This window comes from Pantherophis guttatus, chromosome 1 (genome assembly GCF_059756535.1).
Source record: "Pantherophis guttatus breed Tessera chromosome 1, ASM5975653v1, whole genome shotgun sequence".
Lineage (NCBI taxonomy): Eukaryota > Metazoa > Chordata > Lepidosauria > Squamata > Colubridae > Pantherophis > Pantherophis guttatus.
Genome location: NC_142063.1, coordinates 73,326,732 through 73,354,209, shown reverse-complemented (window position 1 = coordinate 73,354,209; position 27,478 = coordinate 73,326,732). Strand labels below are relative to the sequence as shown.

The 27,478-nt window shown below is 43.1% G+C and overlaps 1 protein-coding gene across 1 annotated transcript in view; it reads left to right on the top strand.

Moving 5' to 3' along the window:
- Window positions 1–1,503: 1,503 nt before the first annotated feature.
- Window positions 1,504–27,478, top strand: part of GALNT16 (polypeptide N-acetylgalactosaminyltransferase 16) — a 195,107-nt gene continuing 169,132 nt past the window's right edge. The window contains exon 1 of the mRNA XM_034417643.3: window positions 1,504–2,174. Coding sequence (XP_034273534.2) covers window positions 1,962–2,174 — 213 coding nt within the window. The 5' untranslated portion in view covers window positions 1,504–1,961. The remainder of the gene's footprint in view (window positions 2,175–27,478) is intronic.

The following is a 27,478-nucleotide window of genomic DNA, read 5'->3' as shown; positions in this document are numbered from 1 at the left end:
ATGCAACCTAGGATTGCATTGGCTTTTTTGGCTGCTGCTCTACCCTCTTTTTGACACCTCTTTATTCTTTCCTTAACACTCATTTAAGGGCTGCCCATAGGAACTACCGTATAACCCACATTAATTACTCTGTCCTCAGTGGTCCTTGTATTTCCTCTAGGCAACAGGTCCCTTTAAGACCTTTGCAATGGGGAAGCTGAGCAACTGGAATTCAACCCGTTTATTGTTAACGATTCAGGACAATTCAGACCAATGACTCCATATAATGAGGTAAAATGAGGGTTTTACATGGGTAAAATGTTTTCCCTCATAGAACTGGATGCCTTTTTTCTTTAGTAGATATTATAGAATTCTCCTGAACATAAGCCTTCAATCACAGGATTGAAGTCTTGGTTGGGATCACAGGACTTTTTCATGTTTCTCCAGCAAAAGGAGAACTCTTTTAGCGCCATCCTTTTGAAAGCCGTTGAATTCCCTCCTCTCTCTTCCTCATAAAGTTACCTTCCCAGGGGAATGTGTTTGCTAGTCACCTCCAGCTGAGACAAGAGTCTGAATCACATCTGAATCATCGGTATCACAAAGGCCCTTCTCTCTGCCATGGCTGGCTTCAGCACTTTCTTTTAGAAGTAGAGTTTAGCCCCTTTTCCTCAGGAAAACTGAGGGTGCAGCTTTATCACAGACATCAATCTTCCTCACCCTGAAGTGCTTTGGACTTCAACTCTCTTAATTCTCAAATCAACCCAGTCCGAGAATTGCCGGAACTAACCATCTTGTGAGGTCCAGATTCCAACAGTTGTCCTATTTCATTTCTAGGGACATCAGTGGAGCAGAAAGTTTTGATTTATTTTAATGGCATTCAGGATTGAAATTCAACAGCACCTGTCAGTAAAGATCCTGAATTTAAATTAGCCTGCAAACATCCCCCTTTCTCCATTCAGAGAGGTTCTTGTTACACCGATGGGAATAAATGTTTGGCTATTACTGACTGCTGGATTCTGGGGCTGCTGCAGGATTACATCCGAAGTATGATGGCAAGAGATTGTGCATCCTTTGTAACGCTGAAGTCAAATATTCCACCACCTGCCCCCAGCCAATCGCTCCTGCTTTCAGTGTCCCTGTTTTTGAATACTTTGGGTTAGCAAAAGGATAAGCTTTTCTCTTTCTCTAGGGAACTCCAGGCTTCGACCTGGTTTGTCCCATTGCCCACGATGATCGGGAACCGCATCTTGCCCCCCCCCCATCTCCCCACCTTCTGACATTCGATATCAATTGTCTGCAAACTACAATGCTGGCTTTATGAATGAGCCCACCAGCAGCGGCACTCGAGCGTGGGAGATGACTTTCCACGGCAGCCTTTTACACAGCGAGTAAACGGAGAAATAGGAGAATTTCGGATGTCATCACAATTTCAACCCTCTCCCTCCCTCAAGTCTTTTCAAAAGCCGTGAGATGAAATAGCCAGCCTTTTTCTCATCCTCTACATTGCCCCCAACAGGGAAAAAAAAACAACAACCCCCAAAACCAAAACAGAGGAAGGCGATAACACAACCGTCCCTGCTTGTTTGAGCGATTAGGGCTGCGTGCAGTCTCGGTCACCGACCCAGACTGGATCCTGCAAAGCGCTGAGTGGCTTAGTGAATCCAAGGGCGAGCAGATATATCCGTAGGTCTTCATCGAAGGCGTTAGGACCCGGAAGACCTGCCTCCCGCTCTCTTCCTCTCGGTCTTCCTCGGTCTCTCTCTCTCTCTTTTCGCTCTGCGGGACTTGAGCCGGGAGACAAGAGCGCCAACAAACAGCTGCCACCGCTCGAGCCAGCCAAAGAAGAGAGAGGGAGAGAGAGAGAGAGAGAATCGGGTGTCGCCGTTTCCCCATCGCTCCCTCGCTCTCTTTTTCTCGGCTCCCCAAGAACTGAACCTCTTTTCAGCTGACTCGGAGCTCCCAGGCAGCCCGGAGGTCCCGCAATGAGGCGGATCCGGGCTAATGCCATTGCGATCCTGACCGTAGCTTGGATCCTAGGCACTTTCTATTACTTGTGGCAGGACAGCAAGCCTCATTCGGCCGCGTCCAGCCGGTCTCCCAGCAGCAGCAACGGCGGCGGCGGCGGCGTTAAGAGTGGGCAGAGAAGCGCCGGCAAAGTCGAGCTCCATAAAGAAGAGAGGACCGTCCCCCTTCTCGTAAGTGCGGCTTCCTTCCTCTCTCTCTCTCTCTCTCTCTCTCCTCCCCCCCACCCCACCTGGGCTCCCAGAGCCCGGTGCCCTCCGATGGGTTGGCGATTCCCGCGGCTGCCTTACTGCAGAACCAGATGCTGCGCGGGCGTGGGGAGGACGCTTGGGGAGGCGGGGGCGTGGGGGGCAAGGAAAGGGAAGGAAGTGCGCGGAGGTGTGGAAGCGTCGCCCGAGTTTGCCGGGGAGATTGGCCGAGTGGATGCTGCCGGCGAGGAGGAAGAGATGGAGTGGCAAAGCGGTGGGGGGGAGGATGAGGGGTGGCAGCGTGGCTTGTACCACGGCTCTTTATTATTATTTTATTATTCATATTTCTTGATGTATTTATTCCAGCAATTTTTCCCCCCGGTAACCATGGCAGCATTTACAATTGGGGATGAGCTCCGAAGTGATGGGGATGGCGAGGGAGAAGAGGGGGGGGGGAGGGAAGGGGTCCCGCGCCGCGCCAAAGTCTTGCTGTTTCTCGAGTTCTGGGCACCAGGCTTGGGAACCGGCGGGGGATGGGATGGGATAAAGCCGCCTCGGAGGAAGAACCGGGTTGGCATTCGCGAGGTAGCTTGTCAACGGCATCAAAAGATGCGGTTGACCAAACCTCAACATGTCTCTCTTGGGAAAAATGGTATCTTTGGCTATCGAAAAGAAGACAACAATCAGATTAATATAAACAGGCGTTGTAGATATATTGAAAATATTTTACTGCATGTATAGAAGTGAGAGTGGAGAGATTTGATTGGTTTATAAGCTCAACATAGGTTGTTCTGTCTCCCCCGGATTGTATTATGAACTTATTGTATAGTTTACTAGTGTATTGTTTATATTCTTTTATGTTTTTTGCTTTGCTTTGTCTTGTTTTTTCTTCTTGTTTTTTTGTTTTCTTTTTAACTATAAATGTAAATAAAGACTATTTAAAAAAAAAGATGCGGTTTGCAGAGCTGAGAGGAGAGAGAATAAGAATGAAACGCACGTGTGGGATCGAGCCGGAATCGGATTGAAGATGGGAGGGGGGGGTCTGAGGGGGGGGTGCGTCTAGAATGGAAGAAGGTCCTGGTGTCCCAAGACGGTGATGGGGTCCTTTTCCCCAAGGGAGGAATCATCTTGGTTTCTGCACACTTCCGAGACCGCCACACAGGAAATTGGCAAGAGCTGAATGATCCCTGAAGCTGCGGGATGTGAAAAGATGAGTTAATTAGGCTGTAGCTTTTGCAAATTGCGATTCCAGATGTGAGTCTTCTCCGGCCATGCAGGGGCAGAGAGGGCTTACGTGCCTCAAAGTTCATCTAGTTGTACCTGAGATCTTTATTTCAAGGCATTCAGCACTCGCATTTGTAGTGGGGGAAACAATATACCTCTTCCAGATATGTGGACATTATTATTTACTCTTCAAAAAAGAGTCCGAGCAAAAATAGGTTTAAGATTGGTATAAGGGGGGGGGGGAAGGGAGGAGGTAAGTAGGAGAGTTGCATTTCTTTTCCTTCTTTTCTTAAAACACATGAATTGGGACTTAAAGATTTCTCAGGCCAGCAGAGAGTTTCAGAGTAAGGAAGCTTTAGAGACCTCACTGCTTGCAAATGAGTGAATTATTGCCTTCCTCTTTCTCAAAGCCTCAGCACAGGTTCAATTCTCTAACATCTCCAGTTTTCAGGGAGCTGTGTGTGTGTGTGTGGGGAGAATAACAGCGGAAGGAAAGATCTTTCCTAGCCATTGAATAGCTGGGCCAATAATATGAATTAATGGCAAAACTGGTTCATTGTGGAATATGAGACATTCAGAATTACTCAAAACACCATCAATTCATCTACATTTAGCTGATTATACAGCCCTGACTGCTTCCGTGGCAAATATAGATAGATTTTTCATTAATCACATGTTGAATAAAGAGGCTGTGCTCATCTGAGAGTTTAAAACAATACTCAGATTTTCTTGGTTGTGACTAAAGGAGGCATAAGGACAACAGACACACAAGTAAAAGTCTGTCCCCACATTTAAAGTGGTTGCTAGCTGACAGCTCGCCATTTCTGGATCCCCTCTGTTTTTTTGGGGGGGGGCGGGCTTTGGATCTACAATATCCTTTGCAAAGGCTGCACTCTGTTCTGCCATAATGCTGGTGCAACAAGAGGGCACTTCTATTTTGGGCATGGGAAAATTTTGAGATTCTTTCATCTCTGTTAGAGATGCAGGCTTTTTTTTGGTCATAGAGATCTGCGTCTTCAGACTACAGGATACCCTAATCAAAGCAATCTGTTCACTAAAATTACCAGAACATCATTGGAATGACCTGGCTGAAAGCACTTTAGAAATTGTATCTCGTTTTCAGTGGATCAATTTGCTACCTAGATGGAGTGATTAAAACAGTGACAGACAATGGGCCTTAAAAGCAAAATCATTGTAGATCAGCAGCTTGGGGCCATAATCTTGTTAGTGATGGGCATGGTACTGTCTACTCTCTGTGCTTTGTGTAATAAACTATATATAGCATACTTTTCCTAGGTGTTTCAATGAGTTGTGCTGTACTTGCATTATGTAATGGAAAAATTGCAGGATATCATTTTCATCCCATAGCTATGATACTGAGGGCACCCATTGTATGGGGGGGTGGGTTTGTCCAGCATCAAAATAATGATTGGGCAATGAAAGCCCATCCCTTTTACACACACCACATGCATGTAAGAAGAGGTGGAACTTTAATTGCCTGATTACACCCATCCCCAACATTCCTATTAATAGAACCATCATCTACCCAGAAATTATACAGGCAGTTCTCAATTTACAGCCATTCATTTAGCCACCATTCAAAGTTACAATAGCATGAAAAAGGTGAGTTACAATGAATCCTTGCACTTACAACTGTCACAGCATCACGCGGTCATGTGATTCTGGTACCAATTCTAGTTGTTACTCAAGGATTACCTATATACACTAGTGATCTATGAATTTTCAAAGGAGAATTTAGTTTAGCTTACCTGTTTCTATGGGACAAAAATGTAGGGGATGTAGCATTTTCTTAGACTCAGTACTTGCCCATAGTAATTATTTTCTATTTTCAGATAAACACATATGTGTACATTTCATACCAATGTCTATAATTAATATTTGTAATTTTGAGGGATGAAACAGGGAAAATGATTATATGATTATTAGTATTATATAGAATACACAAAAGTATGTGATTTAGTTTCAAACTCATATGATTTCACAGTATTCAGAAAAATAAAGTTCATAGAATTTATATTATTATTAATTTTAAAAACCACATCTAATCTGAACCCATTCCCTAACTGCTTTGTCTTCTGCCTTCACGCTGTTCCTTTGCTTCAGTGCTTCTTAATATTGGCCATTTTAAGATGTCTGGACTTCCAATTCCCAGAATTCTCTGGGGGAATTCTAGGCGTTGAAGTCCACACATCTTAAAATGGCCAAGGTTGAGAAACAATACTTTAATTAGAAATTGTTCTAGCAGAGCTATCATGTCTGAGTGCTGCTGGCCTTCAATCTTGCCTTATGAATAAATAAGTTGACCCAGTGAGACAAATGCCTTTTCTTCCTTTCATTGTGGTAAAGTATTCTTTCTCGATGTAACCATCAGTCACTTTATTTAATGAAATCCATATTATGTTTAAGGTGCAGATACATTAATTTTATCTTTTTTGTTTTTCTGGGTAGCTGATTTGTTTTGGATTCTTTTTCCAGAGCATACGTGGTATGGTTGCCACAACACAGACTGCCCCTGCATGCATCAGGCTACTCAAAAGTCATATCCCTGTTGCTGTCCCCTCAAACAGTTGTGCTTCTACTGATCTGGCAGTGCACAGAATAGTTAATGGGGTTACACTGAGATGTAATAGGAATAACAACACAACCTTTACTGGCAGTAGCGCTACCACCTTGCTTGAAGCAGAGGAGCGGGGAAATGGATCAACTTAATAGCTAGAACTGAAAATGTCTCAGATTCAACCTGGGAACTCTTATAGGCCAAGCCAAATAAGGAAACCATGCTTTGCGAGAGAGAAGGGCACTACGGAACACACTCTCATAACTTTGCCGTCTGAAATTTGCAAAGCTGCATGAGAGTTAAAATGGGGTTTTGCACTTTTTGAAAGGCAAACTCCAGGCTAAAAGGCCAGGGGTGGGTTCTACTTACCTTTATTACCGGTTCGCAACGGCGCCGCACACTCTTCTGCACAAGCGCAGAAGCATTTTGATGATGTCAGGGTCAGTGGGCGGAGCCTCCCGCCAGTTAATACCAGTTCTATAGAACCGATGAGAACCGGAGGCAACTCACCACTGTAAAAGGCCTTCCTCCCCGGCATTAGCTTTGAAATTATCCCTTAACACCCAAGCCTGGGCAATTTACCCTAAATTGGGTAAAAGTGGTCTTTGTTTGGCTGACTTTCAAACCCAATCACAACAGGGACATTTCAATTGATTTTAAATTCACCAACATGGGGTAAAAAAGGACTTCCTGATAAGCAGTTTTGGATAATGAAGGAAAAATTTGGGAAGGGCTGCCTTAACATTTCAAGAAAAAAAATGAAGCTGGATGAAGTGAAGCAGTGAAGGCCAAAGAATGATCAGATAAGCATGAACTCGCCGTTTTTTTAAAAAATAAATTTTCTGGCAATATTCTTTGGAAAATGGAATGACTAAATCAAACTCCAGAACAGAAGCACGGCTGTGTTTGATAAGTGTAAAAGAACAAATGTATTTAATGGGGAATAAGCTGCTTAAGTACGATTTCTTAGATTCTGTAATTTGGGTGGTAGGTGGGAAAGTGTCCTTGTTTCAAAACCTGATTTCAAACTGAACATGCTCAGATCAAGAAGGGATTAAGGGAAAACCCTCATTAAGCTTGTAGACAAGGAGACTTAAATACTGTTCGCATTCAGAAAAGCTACCCAAACCTGATTGTTCTAGAAAGCAAGCGTGCTTTTACTATGCTAAAGGATATTGCAGCTAGAATTGGTTCCTTTGGTTGGGTCCAAAGCTAGGAAATTGGTTGGTTGTGTGCAGGGGTAAAATACTACAGGTTCGGGCCGGTTCGCCCGAATCAGTAGTAAAAAAATGCTTTAAAAAGTTAAAAAAAAATTCCGACAATCATGCGTCACTCAGCTGATCTTTGGAACTTTTTAAAAAAAAAAAAAACTTTTAAAGCATTTTTTTATTACCGGTTCCTGAGAACTGGTAGTTAAAAATGCTTTAAAAAGTAAAAAAAAAAAAAGAGCATGAAATACAAAAGTGCGTGTTGCGGATTGTGCATGCGCATGCAGCTTGCGTCTGGTGTGCATTGTGTATGCATGCATGCACAGCATGCATCCGGCATGCACTGTGCATGTGTGCATGCAGTGCGCATCTGGCGCCCGCCACGCATGTGCGGGCAGTGAACCGGTGGCGACTGGCGGAGGATTTCACCACTGGTTGTGTGTTTGGTGTTTGTATCTTTGTGTGCTTTGTTCTTTTATTTCTGTTTTATTTCCATAATCTTGTAAATTACTTAGAAGCTTTTCAAATTTAGAGTCTCATACACTACAGAAACAAAAAAACATGTCATTTAAATATTGAAATGACATACAGGTAATCCTCAATTTACGACCCAGTTGTTGCCAAGTGAGACATTTGTTAAGTGAATTTTGCCCCATTTTAAAACCTTTCTTGCCACATCTGCTAAGTGAATCACTGCAGTTGTTAAGTTAGTAATACGGTTGTTAAGTGAATCTGGCTTCCTCGTTGACTTTGCTTGTCAGAAGGTCACAAAAAGTTATCAAATGACCCCAGGACACTGCAACTGTCATAAATATGAGTCAGTTGCCAAGCATCCAAATTTTAATCCTGGGACCATGGGGATGCTGCAATGGTCTTGAGTGTGAAACACAGTGGTAAGTCCTTTTTTTCAATGCTGTTATAACTTTGACTAGTCACTAAACAAACTATTGTAAATTGAGCAGTATCTGTATTTGTTTGGTTTAAATATTAAAAGAAAATAGCAGTTACCCCTATTTAAAATAAAATAGCCTACTTTTCCAACCTGTTGTACAAAAGAAAGGTGAAAAACTTTGCAACCGTGTAAATCAGTAAAAAGTAAGATTACAAATAAGTAGCATCAGTTCATCCTAATCTGCATGTTATCATAGCTCAGATCCACACATGATGTATCTTTCACTTCTTGACTTGATATAATTTCCTTTAACTACTTTATAATTTTCAGACCACTTATGAAGATAATACTATAATACAGTGATGATTTGTAGATATGACAATCACTTATAAAAAGTTGCTGTGAAAAAGGCAGTCCTGTTGGATACGTTTTCTAAAGGGATTAAGGAATTAAGATTTGTCTTGCTGATAAAATCAATTTAGGAAATTAAGTAGAAAGTTGACAATGGCCAAAGGCAGAATGAGAGGCAGAATGCAACAATCTCTGCTTCTCTGAAGTGATTATTCAGGACAGGATGTTAAAAGTGAATGTGAAGAATGGATGGTTTTCATTTCTGCAGACTGAAAATTAGGCTAAAGAAACAAACATGTCAGAAACTGGAGCCTGCAGCTTCAGGGCCATTGGCTGCCAAAAACATTTGGCCTTTCTAGCACCTACATTTCTCACACTTACAAGGGAGGTGCTTTGTTCTCATGTCACAGTAGATTTTGCACTATACTATTTGCCATACCAGGGTGTCCACAGGAATTTAAAAAAAAAAAAGATGGCAGCTGTGACTATTCAGTTGTAGCAACACATGTAAAATGGGCAGGGCTTTGATTACATTATTGTAGCTGCCATGATGACTTTTTTGACTCTTCTGCATGTGCCCCAGGTCACATACTTATTGAGCTAAGAATGCTGGTAAAGGAGGCAATGAATAATGACTTTAACAGCAATATGGCAAACACCAGAGTGAAGTACAAGTATTCGTGTCTTTAAGAATGTAGAGGCGGTATCTGAATATAAATAATATATATAATTATAATATATACATTATAATTATTTATATAATATAAATAATAAATAAATAAATGTACGACTCTCTGAAAAACATAAGGAAGAGAACTCATCATCAAGCATTTTGATCCCACAACCTCCTTCAGTGATGGTTTATTCTCATAAACGTGTGTGTTCATTTAATGGCAAGTCCTGAGAAGCAATGAACAAGAAGCTTTTTAGAAAGCTACTGCCATTGCAGAGTCAGAAGAAACTTCAGTATAGATCCGGCCTTGGAAAATATTTGGTTAAAAAGAAAGGTATCCTATAAGTGGAAATGCTTTAAAGCAGCCTTCCCAAACCAATGCTCTCCCAAAAAGTTCAAGATATGTCCAGTGATGGGATTCAAGTAATTTAACAACTGGTTCTTCCTAGTGACTGGTTGGATGGGCGTGGCTGTGGGGGAGTGTGTCATGTGACTGAGTGGGCATGGCCAACTCAACATCACTCATAACAAGGTGGGGTGGAACAGGTGGGTCGATGCTTCAGAGACAGGGTGATTTCCTACTACCATTCCGAGCCCCTTCCCCCTCCCTCTTGGCCGGACAAAATAAAAGCCCATCTAAAGATCATGACTGCCTGCCAAGCGCACACTGGCAAAAGGACGCTAGGGGAAAGAAAAGAGAAGGGCTGATGGAAATGCCCCATTTTCCACCTCCATTGGGCTGTCTGTGCCGTGCTGGACTGGAATGGGGAGGTGGGAGGAAAAAAGCAAAAAGCCCACTTGGTCCGTACTCACCAGCACGATGGCGAATTTCTCTTCCCACTCGCCGGTTCGGGCATTGGGAGCTTGAGGGGTAGATTGTGTGCCTAGAGGTAAGTATGGCCAGAATGCAGCCGCGCGGGGGAGCGACGGGGCACTCCCATGTGACACCTCTCCTGCGTGAGCTGCACTGGCTCCCAGTGGTCTTCTAGGTGCGCTTCAAGGTGTTCGTGACCACCTTTAAAACGCTCCATGGCTTAGGACCACCTTCTGCCACCAATTGCCTCCCACCGGCCAGTACGCTTGCACAGAGAGGGCCTCCTCAGGGTGCCGTCGGCCAGGCAATGTTGGTTGGCGACCCCCAGGGGGAGAGCCTTCTCTGTGGTGGCGCATGCCCTGTGGAACGACCTACCCCCAGAGATACGCACGATACCGGACCTCCGGACTTTTCGTCAGGCCCTTAAAACCCACTTATTTCATGTAGTTGGGCTGCCTTGACCCCATCCTTTGGTTTTAATTTGAAATTAATTTTAATTGGGTTATTTTAAATTGTGGCCAACATTATTTAATATCTTTTAAACTGTTTTAATTTTTGTATGTTGTGTTTTTACTTTGGCTGTCCACCGCCCTGAGTCCTGCTGGAGAAGGGCGGTATAAAAATAAAATAAAATAAAATAAATAAATAAACAAACAAATATGTCTGCTCCAAGCCCGGCTCTGGCTACAGAGGCCACCAGCGGGCTTGTTAAGGCATGAAATATGCTGCCGCTAAGCTCCTGGGTTCAGGTAACAGCAAGGAACCCAGAAGCTTAGCAGTAGCATATTGCATGCTTTTCACTTCAAGCAGCCTGGGCTGGAAAATGCATGGCTGGGGCAGAGCGGTCCTCCTTAACAAGGAGGCAAGTGGGCTGGGCTGCAGGTGCCGCAGGGAAGGCAGCGGGGAAGGCAGGCAAGCAGGCTGGGCCATGGGGACTGCGGGGAAGGCAGCGGGGAAGGCAGGCAAGCAAGCTGGGCAGCGGGGACTGTGGGGAAGGCAGCAAGGAAGGTAGACAAGCGGGCTGGGCTGTGGATGCCATAGGGTAGGCAGAGAGGAAGGCAGGCAAGCAGGCTGGGCCACTGGGACTGCAGGGAAGGCAGTGGGGAAGGCAGGCAAGTGGTCTGGATCACTGGGACTGTGTGGGAGGCCACAGGGAAGGCATGCAAGGGGGACCGCGTGGGAGGCAGCTGGGCGAGAAGTGAAGGAAGACTCACCAGGCAGAGATCAGCTGGGCTAAGGCAAGCAAGCTCAAGGCAAGCAAGGGAACCAGAGAGAAGCAGCAGCTATGCTGCGGCCATGACTCTAGGCATCTCCCAAAGTGGGCGAGGGGCAGGGAGGTGCGGGCAGGGAGAGGTGGGGTGAGGCCAGCCAGTGGTGCGATTTGCCAGTTCTCCAAGCTGTGCAAAAAATTAACCGATTCACCCAAACCAATCCAAACCGGCTGAAGCTCACCTCTGGATACCTCCCTTCCCTACAGTACCCTTAGACAGCTAAGCTGTGGCTAGTCAAACTAATCATAAGAAGATAACTTGGTATGATTCTATGCTAGCTTGGTGTGGTGGATCTCTGAACTAGAAAGCAAAGAGAACCTGTGGTTCTTATTTCTGCTGAGGAGATTACTGACTACACATCCAAAATACAATCCTGCTGAAATGTTATATAATATTTATTACTTTAAATATGAAGATTGATTGATGCTCTCACCATTGTGCAAAATTCTGTGATTAGGACAATAAACAGGTCTCCATTTTAAATCATGAGACAAAGGGGAAAAAAGCCTATGCAAAATGCAAATGGTAGAATCTGTTTATTGGGAAAGAAGCAACAAACACCAAATTAGATCAGTTGTTCAGGTTCTGTTTTTGTTTTTAAACGAAGAAAATTTAGAATGATACCTTTAATGATATCTTAACAAAGACCTCCCGAAGCATTTTATTAACAAAGGCTAACATGAAATGGAGCTTTCTCTCAGTTACTTGGCTCTATCATGGAGCTAAATATTAGGTATCACTCTAGATAGCAGATTTATTATTATTTTTTTGTCATCCTATGGGGCAATTTAATGCAATATGATAGACAAGTTGGCTACAATGGGGGGTGATTATGGAAATTGAAGATCAACACATTTGAATCAATGGGGAAAGTGCCCTAAACAATGATAACCTTCAATTTGTTGACCTTTCAAAGATCCATCTTTTTAATTGCATACATCTACTGCCTTAGACATATATAAAGATGTAATTTATACATGGCCATGTCATTTATTTATTTATTTATTTTATTGAATTTCTATACCGCCCTACTCCCGAAGGACTCAGGGCGGTGCACAGCCATGAAATAAAACACATAGATATACAAAATTTAAAATTGAATAAAATGAATTAAATAAATTTGGCTGAATTAATACCCATAATTTAAAATATCCATATTTTAAAATACAGTAAAAATTTAAAATTTACACTTAAAAGGGAGAAGATTTAGGCGAGGCCAGCTTGATGAAATAAAAGCGTCTTCAGCTCGCGGCGGAAGGTGCACAGGTCCAGAATCCTCCGTATCTCTGGGGGGAGCTCATTCCAGATCGTCGGTGCCCCCACAGAGAAGGCTCTCCCCCTAGGGGCCGACAGCCGACATTGTTTGGCCGACGGCACCTGGAGGAGCCCCTCTCTGTGGGAGCGTACTGGTCGGTGGGAGGCTATTGATGGTAGTAGGCGGTCCCGTAAGTAACCAGGTCCTAAGCCATGTCATGGCTTTTCAGGACATCAAAACCCATCTGCTTGAAGCAGCCTTCTTCTTTCCTGGATATCAACAATTGAAATAAGGCAGCAGTTCTAATAAAGACACATTTTGAAATAGATGAGCGATTGGGATAAGACTGTGAGGAGACACATTCCTTGCTCCATGGAGGAAGAACAAGGTGTTTAAGAAAAAGTGGTAGTAGTAAAATCTATAGTTGTCAAGGCCAAGTCAACAGACAGACAAGATATGGTCTTGCAAAACTTATTCAAAGCTATAGTAACTTTGGTTTTTATTCCCTCCTGCTTTTGGCCTCCTGTACAATCTACCTAATGTGACCTCAGCAATAAGATTTTATTGCTGGAGAATCAAAGTTGTTACTAATACCACTGGAATGCAGTAGTACATGAGCTAGCCTCAGTGTGAGGGGGAAGAGCTTTTGAAAGGGAAGCATCTCTATCTATGCTTAGAAATGGTTGAGAAAAACATACACAGTCCTGCTAAAATTGCCAGATATTGAACTCAAAGAATCCTTCACAGCTTTAGGACTGGAAGAGAACAAGAAACTTTGTGCTTAGAAAAAACTAGAAAACTAAAATGTCTGGAGGCTGCACCAAAAAACTGAGTAATTTTTATTCATACCAAATGTTGGCTGGCTATTTTTAATGGGTAATGAAAAGCACTTTGTACATGCCCTAAGGCATGAGTATTTTGATTTAGTTCCAATGTTGAAATGTTCTAGCTCTGGGCATAGATTTGGGGTCCCATTCTAGACAGTTTAAGCTTAAACTTAAAGGTTACATGAGGCTGGCTCCAGGGGATTATTAACGCTTCTTTGAGTGAGGGTGTCTTGCCATCCGCCTTGAAAGAGGCGGTGGTGAGGCCCCTCCTCAAGAAGCCCTCTCTGGATCCAGCTGTTTTGGCTAACTACTGTCCGGTCTCCAACCTTCGCTTTGTGGCGAAGGTTGTTGAAAGTGTGGTGGCGTGACAGCTTCCTCGGTACCTGGATAAAGCTGTCTATCTAGATCCGCTCCAGTCCGGCTTCAGGCCTGGGCACAGCACGGAAACGGCATTGGTCGCATTGGTGGATGATCTCTGGAGGGCTCGGGATAGGGGTTGTTCCTCTATTCTAGTCCTGTTAGATCTCTCAGTGGCTTTTGATACCATCAACCATGGTATCATGCTGCGCTGGTTGGAGGGGCTGGGGGCACTGTCCTCTGGTGGTTCTCCTCCTATCTCTCTGACTGGTCGCAGTTGGTGTTGGCAGGGGGGCAGAGGTCGACCCCGAGGCACGTTGTTTGTGGGGGTCTGCCCTCTCACCCCTTCTGTTCAACATTTATGTGAAGCCACTGGGCAAGATCATCTGTGGTTTTGGGGTGGAGTTCCATCAGTATGCTGATGATACTCAGCTGTACATCTCCACCCCAGGCCATCCCAATGATGCCCTTGAAGGGATGTCCCAGTGCCTAGAGGCCGTGCGGGTCCGGATGGGGAGAAACAGGCTTCGACTCAACCCTTCCAAGACCGAGTGGCTGTGGCTTCCAGGGTCCCGATATAGCCAGCTGGTGCCATCGCTGCTAATAGCCAGCAATGCCATCACCATCGCTGGCTATTGGGGGCGAGTTACTGGCCCCCACAGAGAGGGCTCGCAACGTGGGCGTCCTCCTGGATGTATGGCTGTCTTTAGAAGAGCATATGACGGCCGTGGCCAGGGGGGCTTTTCATCAGGTTCGCCTGATTCGCCAATTGCATCCCTTTCTGGATCGGGACTCCTTACGCACAGTCACTCAGGCACTCGTCACTTCCCGCCTGGACTACTGCAATGCTCTCTACATGGGGCTCCCCTTGAGGAGCATCCGGAGGCTCCAACTGGTGCAGAATGCGGCCGCGCAGGGAATTATGGGAGTGATGGGGTGCTCCCATGTGACTCCCCTCCTGCGCAAGCTGCATTGGCTTCCGGTGGTCTTCTGGGTGCGCTTCAAGGTGTTGGTTACCATCTTTAAAGCGCTCCATGGCATAGGGCTTGGGTACTTATGGGACCGCCTTCTGCCGCCGATAGCCTCCCATGGCCAGTTCGCTCCCACAGAGAGGGACTCCTCAGGGTGCCATCAGCCAAGCAATGTCGGCTGGCGACCCCCAGGGGGAGGGCCTTCTCTGTGACAGCACCTGCTCTCTGGAATGACCTGCCCCCGGAGATACGTAGGATACCAGATCTCTGTGCTTTTCACCATGCCCTCAAAACTTTTCTATTTCATCAAGCTGGGCTGGCGTAAACCACCCCCCCCCTAGATATTTTTAATTGTAAATGGATTTTAGTTGGGAGGTTTTAAATTTTGGGCCATAATTTGTTTAATTCTTTTAAAATTTTAAATTTTGTATTGGGATGTTTTTTTATTCTAGGCTGTGCACCGCCCTGAGTCCAGCAGGAGAAAGGAGGTATAAAAATTTAATAAAATAAATAAATAAATAAATGACTTCATAAAGTGAGATAGGTTTGTACAGATACAATTTCAACATATATGTTGTACGTGTTTCTGAATCATGTTTCCCCTCCAGCAAATCTGGATTTCTGCACAATTCTGAAGATTTTCTAATATTATGTATGGGAAACACTATGTATGGGAGCCAAGCTATTCTCCAAAATACTTGAGGGCAGGATGAGAAGCAATAGATGGAAACTAATCAAAGAGAGAAGCAACCTAGAACTATGAAGAAATTTCCTGACAGTTGGAACAATTAATCAGTGGAATGACTTACCTCTGGAAGTTATAGGAGCTCCAAAACTGGAAGTTTTAAAGAAGAGATTGGACAACCATTTGTCTGAAATGGTATAGAGTTTCCTGCCTGAGCAGGGGGTTGGACTAGAAGACCTCCAAGGTCCCTTCATTATTCTATTCTATTCTATTTTGAATCTTTTCCACATCTTTCGGATTCGTTTAGATCAGGGGTGTCAACTGGCAGCCCAAGGGCCGGATGCATCACTCACAAGCCACACCCACCCCGGCTCCACAAAGGCAAAAAACATTGTGATATGTTTGGCACCCATGTTTTTTCAGCATCCATCTGGTTGGAGGACATGAGAGGGGTCCAATCTGAAATTTAATATTTGAAATAACTAGATGCATGCAGAGGAACTGCAGAGCAGGTGTGTCAAAGAGGTCAAGACAGAAGAAACAGCAAATACACCTCTTTTTTGTTGCATGCACAATGCATATGAAAAGGGGTGGGCATGATTGCAGCCACCATCTTAATTTTGTTGATTTCTCCCCTCCCCCCCCACCCTGCCTCTGTTTGGATCAGTATTTTTAATTCAAGACTGCAAAGCAGAGACTCAACACTTAGTGACACTTGTTATTTCAATATCTCAGATTTCATCACACAGTCCCAATTATTGAACTATTAAATGAGCAAAAAAACAAAGGAGAAAAAAAATGAGTATGACACAGAAGAGTGTAAAGTGTAGAAGGGGTTGGCATGTGTTCAGATGAACACTCTTCTTCTAGAGCTCTCAGTCTTGAAAAGTCCTGCATCTATTCAATGAATAAAGTTATATGCAGTAATCTTTTGGGAAAAAATGGTTGGGGCAACAGATTAAAGGCAGCATCAGAAACAGAACTCTTAGACATAGCAATCTTCAACTTTGTGCCTTCCAACTGTCTTGGGATTTCAGCTCTCAGAATTCCCAGCTAACGTGACCTTTGGCTCTGCTGGCTGAGAACACAGGAAACTGAATTTCTTCCCATCTGGAGGTCATGAGGTTAAAAAAGGTGTGTTTAAAATAACCAGGGACTTAGAGGATGAGAAAAATATTTGGGGAAAAAAGGTTTTGAGAGACACCCCATGAAAAGCAATGGTGACATCAGTGGACATCTCTGAAGAGGGTATCCAAAAAAAAAAAAAAAAAAAAAAGGATATCTCAACTAGTAAGGCTTTTTCCCCCTCTTATTATTTACCCCATGTTAGAAGTGACACACACACACCTGGAGATGTGCCCAAGGAAGATCTTAACGCAATGACTTCAAACAATGGAAAACAGTTTTTCAAATAAAATGCCCTTTATGAGTTATGGTGAGAAGAAAGAGGAAAGAACTTTTCTGTTGACCAGCCAGTTTTGAAGATTCTGGGAAAATTCTGGGTGCGTATGTCTTATTGTTTATTTCTCATAGTTACTCATTTTTGTGAATCTTTATATCTACCTTTTCTCGGTTATTTATGTCGTTTTTCTGCTTGAACTTAAGGCTGTTTTTTAAAGTTTGAATGTAGTTCGGCGCATATTTCTCAAAACATACACATTCATCTTGTGTTTGTTTGCAATTTCTCCTAATATAATTTTATCTAGTTTGATGAAGATTGGCATTTGTGTATGAATATTTTGCTAACACAAGCTACATACAAAATTCCAACAATGTGGCTTTGAAATGATAAGTTTTGGCTTGTGCATCTGTTTGCGTTGCAATGCACGCTAAAACAATTTCTCCCCTTGCCTATCTTAACCATCACATCCCTGATCATTTGAACTTTCACCATCATCTCATCTTGTTCCATGAAGCTTCAGTTATTAACCCTTTCCTAGCCTATTGTTCACGCTCTCTATATATACATGTTTAACTCTTAACTATCCCGGATTTACGCACTTTCCGCCGTGCCCTCAAGACCTTTTTATTTCAACAGGCTGGCCTGGCCTAACCTCCTTTTTAACTGTTAATTTTAAATTTGTTTTAAAATAATAGAGGTGTTTTAAATTGTTTGGGCCAAATTATTTAATGGGCTTTTATATTGTTTTAAATTTTGTATTACGTGTGTTTTATCTTTTGGCTGTTCACCACCCTGAGTCCTTCGGGAGTAGGGCGGTATATAAATTTAAACAATAAATAAATAAACTACCTATTCGGATCAGATAAGGAAAAACAATTATATTGACAGCATTTCCTTCCAGATAACTCCCCCTAACTTAGAGATGATAAATAAGCATTTTGTCTAGGTTCATAGCACCAGTTGCTAGGTTGCAATCCATACAGAATTTTGGTGCCTCTTGATGAGTCCAGGCTGTGTCTAGAGCAGTGATGGCTAACCTTTTTGCCATCGCATGCCAGGAAGGGGGTGGGGGTGAGAGTTCGCATGCGTGCCCACACCCATAATTCCCAGCCTCTCTAGGAGTCTCTGGAGGCTTCCTGTCCAACCATGAGTTGGGAAATGGGCCATTTCAGGCCTCCGAAGGGCCTCCGAGGGGGTGGGGAAGGCTGTTTTTGCCCTCCCCAGATGCACAGAGAGGATCTGGAGCCAGGTGAGAAAGAAAAACAGGTCTTCCCCACCCCCCCACGCCCTCCGGAGGCAGGAAACAGCCTGTTTTCCTACTTCTGGTGGGCCCAGAAGGCTGAAAATCAGCTGGCCAGAGTGTGCATGTGCGCCAGAGCTGAGCTGGCGTGCCCACTGATATGGTTATGCATGCCACCTGTGGCACGCATGCCATAGGCTCGCCATCACGGATCTAGAGATCCTCTCTCCATCAGGACACACTTGAACAACATAGGTGGGATGAATGAAGGAATGTTGCAGTTTTTGAATTGCATTGTTCCCAGTGAGGTGCACTGTTTATACTAGGAACATTTACCATAACAAAAATTCATCTTCCAGCATTTACCAACTGAAGAGGCATAACATTTGTATTTTCATTTTGTGCAGCCATTGCTAATGTATTAATGTAGCTTGGTTCCCAACTGTGCTAGCTCATTATTCTGGCAGCATATTGCAACATCACAAACAAGTACTGTGGCTTGACATGTTTAAACTCTGTAGTAATTGGCAGAAAAAGTTAACATGTATGACACAATTTTAGGTTCAATGTAAGTGGATGGGTATGCTAAGCTGTAGGAAATGCAATTTACAATATTCTGGAAGAGCTTGCCACCAGAAGCTATGAAAAGTGTTTATATTTATCTTCTTACAATCCCTTTATTTTCTCTTCATAAAACAGGACTATAGCTAGGTTTTTACTGCAAAGGCTGGTTTTAATTCGATATTTATTCAGACACTTCTTCACTAGATGCCTCGGGACAACTTTTCTTTTCTGGTTATTGCTAGCCACATTACAGGCTTCTGCAGATGCCCTCCAAAAGTATTTATTGTTTTTTTAAAAGTATGTATTGTTTTTTAAAAAGTATTTTTACCTCATTCTTCTGCACAAAAGGCTCACAGAAGGGCTTACCAAACAATAAAAAGAGAGAATTTCTGCCCTCAGGTTTACAATCTAAGAGTCAATATAAAAAAAGCAGAGCAGGGGAAGAAGAGAAGAGGAGAACAAACAGAGCCTGCCTGCAATTTTTAAAAATAGCCAGATATGATAAAAACAGTTCCTGCAGTGAGGGAACAAAAAAACCAAACCCAGTTAGTCTTTCCATCCATCATACTAACTCATATTGTTACCTGTTTTCTTTATGCTTTCCACGTCCTTTGAATGTGTCATTGTGTTTTGTAATACCTTGGATTATGAGCTCAGCCAATTGTAAGTTATTACATAAGTCAATGGTTAAACAAACCATGGTTTAGTGTGATGTGCAAACCCAGCCACAAAGAGGCTCTGCATCCTTGTTTCCTGCAGCTAGGCAGAATTCCTACTGTTAGGTAACAGTGCATGAAGATAAAAAGCCCCAAATGTCTCCAGTCATTCAGTAGACTTGATGGGCAGGCTCTGCTTTTTTTCAGGGATTCAGATCCACCAGCCGGCAGTGCATATGACATATATATTTCCTTCTGATCTAAAACAAATCTTCCTTTCCTTGCTATGCTGTATTCAAGCACTGTTTTCTGAGCCACATAGCTCTTATTCCAGAACATCACCATTTATATTTGTCTAAATCTTCAAACCATCTCTTATCTGCTTTTGTGCAAAAGAGATGGATGCTCCCCATGTCATCTCCTTCATTCCATTAAATAAGTATGTATGCTATTAACTCAGAATATAGCCTCATTCATGTGATGCAAGAGACTCTGGTTTATATGAGTTAATGTCAAAATGGAGACTTCGGTCTTACCAGCAAAAGTTGTTGAAGACTTCATGTAAGTCAACAATCTGGCTCTGCAGGCATCATGGCATAAGGATCTTTGCAAATGGCAACTGCAGGACCACAAAGTTAAATAAAATTTAAACAAAAAAAAATGGCTACCAACTTTTGCAAGACCACTAAATCTATTTTAGATAGATTTGATATCATGCTTTTTTCTGTTGTGTTGCCCGTCCCATGGAACAGACACTCCCTTTATTTATTTTATTTATATATTTAAATTTATATACCGCCTTTCTCCCGAAGGACTCAGATGGCCTTGACCTTATTGGTTTTCTGGAACAACTTGAAGACTGGGCTTTTTCCTCAAATGGTGGGGCCAGGAATGTAGTGGAGCTCAATATTCTTGTTTTCTGAATTGTGAGACAGTTTTGCAAGAAACATCAGTTATAGTTTCTTAAAAAAAATATACTGTCTTATGCCTTTTATAAAAAACAATACTGTGTTATTTTATCCATGAGTTTTGTTAACCATTTAGAGTTATTTGGTTAAGATGGAAGAACCCAGCGGTGAAATCCACTTACCTTCGTTACCAGGTCGGGAACGGGAGCATGCATGCGCTATGCATGCGTGCGCCTCTTCTGCACATGCGCAGAACCTTCTGCACATGCGCAGATGGTAAAAAAAGGGATGTAGTGACGTCCTGGCGGGTGGGCGGAGCCTCCCACTGCCGGCGCTACCGGTTTGGTGAGCCGGATAGAACCGGGGGGGATTTCACCATATAAATGCATGAAACAAACAACCAATCAAATACTCCAAACAAGACTGCAATGATACCTCTTTAATATTTCTTTGCTACCATCTCATAGTTATTCAGATTTTTGCAGCCTAGCTTACAATTCTTAGTGGATTACAATCTGTACAAATTTACACCAACTCTCAACATATCTGGGAAGTGCTGGCTCAAACTTGAGGAAATGTTTAAATTTTTAAGATGCCACAGGTATCTTAGTTGATTTTATTATGAAGAAAAGGATTATCCCAATGAAAATGGGGATTTCAGTATCATTTTTAAAACCGAACACAAGCTACTATGAAAAAACACATTACTGTTAATTACTCTTTAGCCTCATTCACTGTTCAGATGTGGGCCATAACAGCCTGTGAAAGTTTCTGGAGTTCTTACAAACATAGCTAAGTCATGGCAGTGATTAAGGAAGCAAAAATGTACACAAAACCAGTGCATAAATCTTCCTGGCCCTCCGGAAGTAGTACAGGATTGCTCAGTCCAGACTGTATTTTCCACTCCTTTGTCTTGTTCAGTTTCAGATACACTAAGGCATATGAGCTTCATCTCTTCCCCTACAGAACTGAAGGTATTTCTTGGATGAAAAGCGAAACATCTTAAAAAGAAAAAAACGAAGTCCAGTTGCCTTTGGAAAAAACACCTTTGGAACTCTTCCCTTTTAGATAATTTAATACATCTTCTTGTTTAATGGCCACCATTAGAGTTCCTTTGGAAAAAAAAAAGTTCATTACTGCTTAATTATATGCATCCATTTAAATAATATTTTCCTTGTTGTATTCATTGACAATGATTTTGCTTATGTTCTGAAAAGTTACAAATGGTATCTGCACATTTATGGCTCCATAGTGGCAGCAGGTAGCTGACCTTGGCTGACCTTGAAAACCTAGGTGGGTCAGATCTAATTAGTTTTTGGAGGGGAAATCACTAGGAGAACCCTGTCTTCTAGGCTAGATTAGAAAATTCAAAACAAAGAAACAAGTGCACAAACGCAAAGCAGGCAAACCACTTCAATGGGCTTTGAATGTACCCATGAAGTCTTCTTCTACTTCTGTCTGTGTGTCACTCTTCTTATGACAAGTAGAGGAAAAAGGAATTACGCCAATGATTGGCATAAAGAAAGGCTCATTTGAGGGCATTGCCAGATATATGAAACACCATTTTTATTTCATACCTTACATGTTGCTGGGAAATAAAAGTACTTCCTAGCTCCAATCTGAAGTTTTAGTGGATCACATCATATCTTTGATCAAGATCAATTTTTTAATCCAACTGATTTGTATTGAATTCCATACAATGAATATAATTTACTTTGGTTATTTTAAAAGTTAAACAGACTTTTGGGGGAATAGATATAATTGAATTAAAATACATTGCTGGACTCAATATGACTATTTTCTCTTGGTCCAGTTTCACTTTTGAAAAACAAAAAATATTTTATATTAATTTTATCATAAGATATACACTACTTTAATCTAATCTTTTAGTTGAATGCAAATAGTTTTGAGATTTATAGCATTAGGTAGGCACAGTCTCTCTCTGTCTGTCTGTCTCCTATTTGGGAGTCTAAGTTGTTTGGTCCAAGTGAATGAATTGTTTCCTTCATGCAAAGCAGCCCCCCTCAATTCTTCTGATTTGGACAGCGAATTTTAAGGAGAAGGTATGTATGTGAAGTGTGAGAACTCTCTGATAGCACTGTAATGATAGGCGAATACAATACAAGATCTACAAAATCTAATTTTTACTAGAACCAGGACTTTTTAGAAGGCAGGGCGGAGGATTTCGGACAATACCTATATGACAAAATCACTCAGATCCGGGGGGATTTGGACTCTGACTGGGTAGATCAGGGCAGGGTGACGAGGAACAGTCTTGAGAATGTTATCTGGGAGGAGTTTGATGCTGTGACTCCTGATGATGTGGACAGGATTTTGGGGAGACTTAGTGCGGCCACATGTTTACTGGACCCGTGTGCCTCCTGGTTGGTACTGGCTTCCTGGGAGGTTACACGAAGCTGGCTCCAGAGCGTCATTAATGCTTCGTTGAGTGAGGGTCACTTCCCCGCTGCCCTGAAAGAGGCGGTGGTGAGGCCTCTCCTCAAGAAGCCGTCCCTGGATCCGGCAATATTGGCTAACTATCGTCCTGTCTCCAACCTTCACTTCATTGCGAAGGTTGTTGAGAGTGTGGTCGCGCAACAGTTTCCGCAATTCCTGGAGGAAACATCCTATCTAGATCCATTCCAGTCGGGTTTCAGGTCTGGGCACAGCACGGAAACGGCATTGGTCGCGTTGGTGGATGATCTCTGGAGGGCTCGGGACAGGGGTTATTCCTCTGTTCTGGTCCTATTAGATCTCTCAGTGGCTTTTGATACCATCGACCATGGTATCATGCTGCACCGGCTGGAAGAGTTGCGGGTGGGAGGCACTGTGTTGCGGTGGTTCTCCTCCTTTCTCTCCAACTGGTCGCAGTTTGTGTTGGCAGGGGGGCAGAGGTCGACCTCGAGGCCTCTCATCTGTGGAGTGCCGCAGGGATCGGTCCTCTCGCCCCTTCTGTTCAACATTTATGTGAAGCCGCTGGGTGAGATCATCCGTGGCTTTGGGGTGAGATACCATCAGTATGCTGATGACACCCAGCTGTACATCTCCACCCCAGGCCACCCCAACGATGCCCTTGAAGTGATGTCCCAGTGCCTGGAGGCTGTGCGGATCTGGATGGGGAGGAACAGGCTCAAACTCAACCCTTCCAAGACTGAGTGGCTGTGGCTCCCGGCATCCCAATATAGTCAGTTGACTCCATCACTGACTATTGGGGGCGAGTCTTTGGCCCCCACTGAAAGGGCTCGCAATCTGGGAGTCCTCCTGGATAGGCAGCTGTCTTTGGAGGAACATCTGACGGCTGTTACCAGGGGGACCTTTTATCAGGTTCACCTGATTCGCCAGTTGCGGCCCTTTCTTGATCGGGATTCCTTGTGCACAGTCACTCACGCCCTCGTCACCTCTCGCCTTGACTACTGCAATGCTCTCTACATGGGGCTCCCCTTGAAGAGCACCCGGAGGCTCCAGCTGGTCCAGAATGCAGCAGCGCGTGTAGTGATGGGAGCAACATGACGCTCCCATGTAACACCGCTCCTGCGCGAGCTGCACTGGCTCCCAGTGGTCTTCCGGGTGCGCTTCAAGGTGTTGGTTATCACCTTTAAAGCGCTCCATGGCATAAGGCCTAGCTGTCTGCGAGACCGCCTGCTGCTACCGACAACCTCCCATCGACCCGTGCGCTCCCACAGAGAGGGCCTCCTCAGGGTGCCATCAGCCAAACAATGTAGGCTGGTGGCCCCCAGGGGGAGAGCCTTCTCTGTGGGGGCTCCTACCCTCTGGAATCAGTTGCCCCCGGAGATAAGGAGAATCCATGACCTCAATGCCTTCCGTCGTTCCCTGAAAACCCATCTTTTCCAGCAAGCCGGGTTGGCTTAAGAAGAAATTTTTAAATCCTTTTAATTAGTTTGTGATTTTTTAACTTTAATTAACTTAATTTATATATATTTTTAAATGTTTTAATATTTGTATTCTATGTTTTTTATCTTGGCTGTACACCGCCCTGAGTCCTCAGGGAGAAGGGTGGTATATAAATTGGAAATTAAATTAAATTAAATTAAATTAAATTTTAGGCAAAGTAGTGAGGACAGTTGCTTGGAGATGTATACATTAAAAACAGCACTCTAAAGTGTGGATAAGGATTTGAAGTAAACATCTTTTCACCATTTTTCTAACTGATCAGTTAGATAGAATGTAAAATCTCAGGTTTCTCCTACACCCTCCCATCAACTGAGCCATTGATTTTAATGGATTGAAAGCAGGGGTGAAATCCAACAGGTTCTGACAGGTTCTGGAGAACCGGTAGCGGAAATTTTGAGCAGTTCAGAGAACCGGTAGCGGAAATTTTGAGTAGTTCAGAGAACTGGCAAATACCACCTCTGGCTGGGCCCAGAGTGGGGTGGGAATGGGGATTTTGCAGTATCCTTCCCCTGGAGTGGGGTGGGAATGGAGATTTTGCAGTATTCTTCCCCTGGCACGCCCACCAAGTCACGCCCACCAAACCACACCCACAGAACCGGTAGTAAAAAATTTTGGATTTCACCACTGATTGAAAGCAATGGAGACGACAAGAAAATAACACTGATATAGCAGGCAGCAAAAAGAAAGTAAGTAGGAGGGACCATCCTTAGAATGCTGATAGCCGCCATCTAGGCAGTCTATAACACTAGGCAGGAAAGGATTTCCTTTGGCTCAAATATGTCTTTACAACCATCAGACCCTACTAACCAAGTTTGCTGAAAATGAAAGCCGTGGTTTTTCTTACATTTTATGATGGGAAACAGATGAACGCTGTAATGTAAGCTCTAAAATAGGCATGTCACAGTTAAAAAATCAAACACATTCCATCTACTTGTATATTGTGATATGGTTTTGTTTTGGTTTTCCACTTTCCAAAAATATTAACTCTAGCCTTAATCTTCAAAGAGTTATCCATACCTGACCTAAAGCAAAAAGTCTAGATTTGGAGTGAAAGAATTCTGAGCCATAAGCAAATATAGTCATTGTACTTCCATAGAAAAAAACTGCTTCTGGATACTATATCTTTTAATTGGTAAAGTACTACATAACTTTGTTGTTGCTGTTAATAAAATCCCTTTCTGGTTGATAAAAGGGGCTGCACTGAAGTGTGCAGAGGCAGAAATTGGACCTGCCAGATAAGGTTTCTTTGATTTTCAAGGCAATCTGAAATAATTCTTAGCTATTTTCTCCTGTCTCTTTAAATCTATCTCTGCTCTTTTTCTGGAAACATCTGACCCAATAACTATAATCACACTTGTCTAATTATGTTCACTGGTTTGAAAAGTAATAGTTTCCCAAGACAGATTCATTAGCAGTGATTTTAGGAGACTGCATTGACCATAGCTTCTGCACACACAACATGTTTGATGTCATTGAATTCCAAGACAATTTGCTTTTCATTGATGAACGTTGAATGGTTGTAGTAATATTGACCTAGCAGCATTGATAGTCATATCTCAGTCTTCTTAAACTGAGTAGTCTCCAGATCTGTGGACCTTAAATCCCAGAGATCCTCAGCAGCATGGACGTTCCAGGAAATCTAAGAGTTGAAACCAGCTGGATGGAAGAAGGGTGAAAATTTATACAGTATTCATTTCTCCCTTCCCTCTCATCAATCCAATTTGGGGAAGGATGATAATACGTATGAGAGTATATTGAAGAATGTTTCCTATGTTAGGCAGAGAAACCTATGGACTACAATTCCTATGAGCCCTCTCTCCTCACTGGGAGTTATAGTTTAGCAACACCTGAGTTCACATAGCATGTTAGCTGCATTATGGTTTAGACTAAAGGATTGTGTTATTCAAACCAATCCATTTAATTTAATGGGGAAGCCTCAGTCTCATTTGTCTCCTATCAACTGACTCCCTGGTATTGTGTAATAGTTGGTTCCTAGATTGATAAAGATTCAGAAGACTCTTAAGCAGGGTGCTATTCAGCAGGTTCTGACAGGTTCTGGAGAACTGGTAGCGGAAATTTTGAGTAGTTCGGAGAACCGGCAAATACTACTTCTGGCTGGCCCCAGAGTGGGGTGGGAATGGAGATTTTGCAATATCCTTCCCCCAGGAGCGGAGAGGGAATGGGGATTTTGCAGTATTCTTCACCTTCCATGCCTACCAAGTCACGCCCACCAACCCACACCACACCATGCCCACCAAGCCACGCCCATAGAACCGGTAGTAAAAAAAATTGAATTCCACCACTGCCCTTAAGTAAACAGCCAGCTTCTCCATTATTGTGGAAAGACTTGCCTTCTTGGTAGTTTGTGGGAAAGCTGTTAGAAAGAGAATGAAACAATTTCTCCCCTCATCCATTTTGGGATATATTAGTTCTAAATCAGTGGTTCTCAACCTGTGAGTCGTGACCCCTTTGGGGGGGTCGAACGACCCTTTCACAGGGGTCGCCTAAGACCATCGGAAAACACATATTTTCAATGGTTTTAGGAATAATTTTATGGTTGGGGGTCACCACAACATGAGGAACTGTATTAACGGGTCGCGGCATTAGGAAGGTTGAGAACCACTGTTCTAAATGATAAAGAATTCAGTTGCGGGAGTTCTTATAACCCTTTTCCTTTTATCTCAATAAATCTTGCTAAAGAGAACTCAGTTGTATTCATGCATGCAAATAATCATGATGCATTTTAGGAAGTGAGCAAAAAGTCTGTGATTGAGCTATATCTGGATAAGGTTCTGGACTTTTTCTTGTTTTTCTTCTGCTTATGGAAATATAATAAGAGCTCTCATAAGGTGGTCATGACAGAAGTGATTCAGAATTAAAGCACTTTATGGTGCTACTCATTAAAAAGCTCACAGTGTTCCTCTCCCTGCTTTCCCCACAACTGCAAAGATGGTAGGAATTCATCCATAGTATTAATTCCAAGCAATTAAATTTAGCTTCTTTAAATTCTGCTTGCTGTTTCAGCTGGAATAAATTACTCTGGTGCTTCCTTATCTGGAATTAGTTGTAATTCTGAGTCGCAGCTCAGCCCAGGGGGTGCCAGGTTTCCTTCTGTTATTGTATTTTTTTAAAAATTGTAAAGGGTTGGGGGAACGCTTTGTAGCTATTCTGTGGATCTGTTTCAAACCATTTTTACAAGCCAGGTGATCTTTAGCACTAGCAGCTAGTTTTCACAGAATTTTTCTTTTTTTTTGATATCCTGAATCCACTTTTGGCAGCTTCTCACAATCCACAGAGAACAGGGTTTTGTCAGCTGTACGAGCGGCAACAGATAGTCTACTCTCCTGCTTTTCTGGAGCAGCTTTTACAAGTAACAGTTTCAGCCCCTTTATTATTTATTACCTTTACACTCTGAAACTAAGGGATTCTTATTTGCTTGAGTAGATGAAATTAATTTTACATTCTGTGGGTCTCCACAGGTCTCCTGGGGTTTTAAAAATG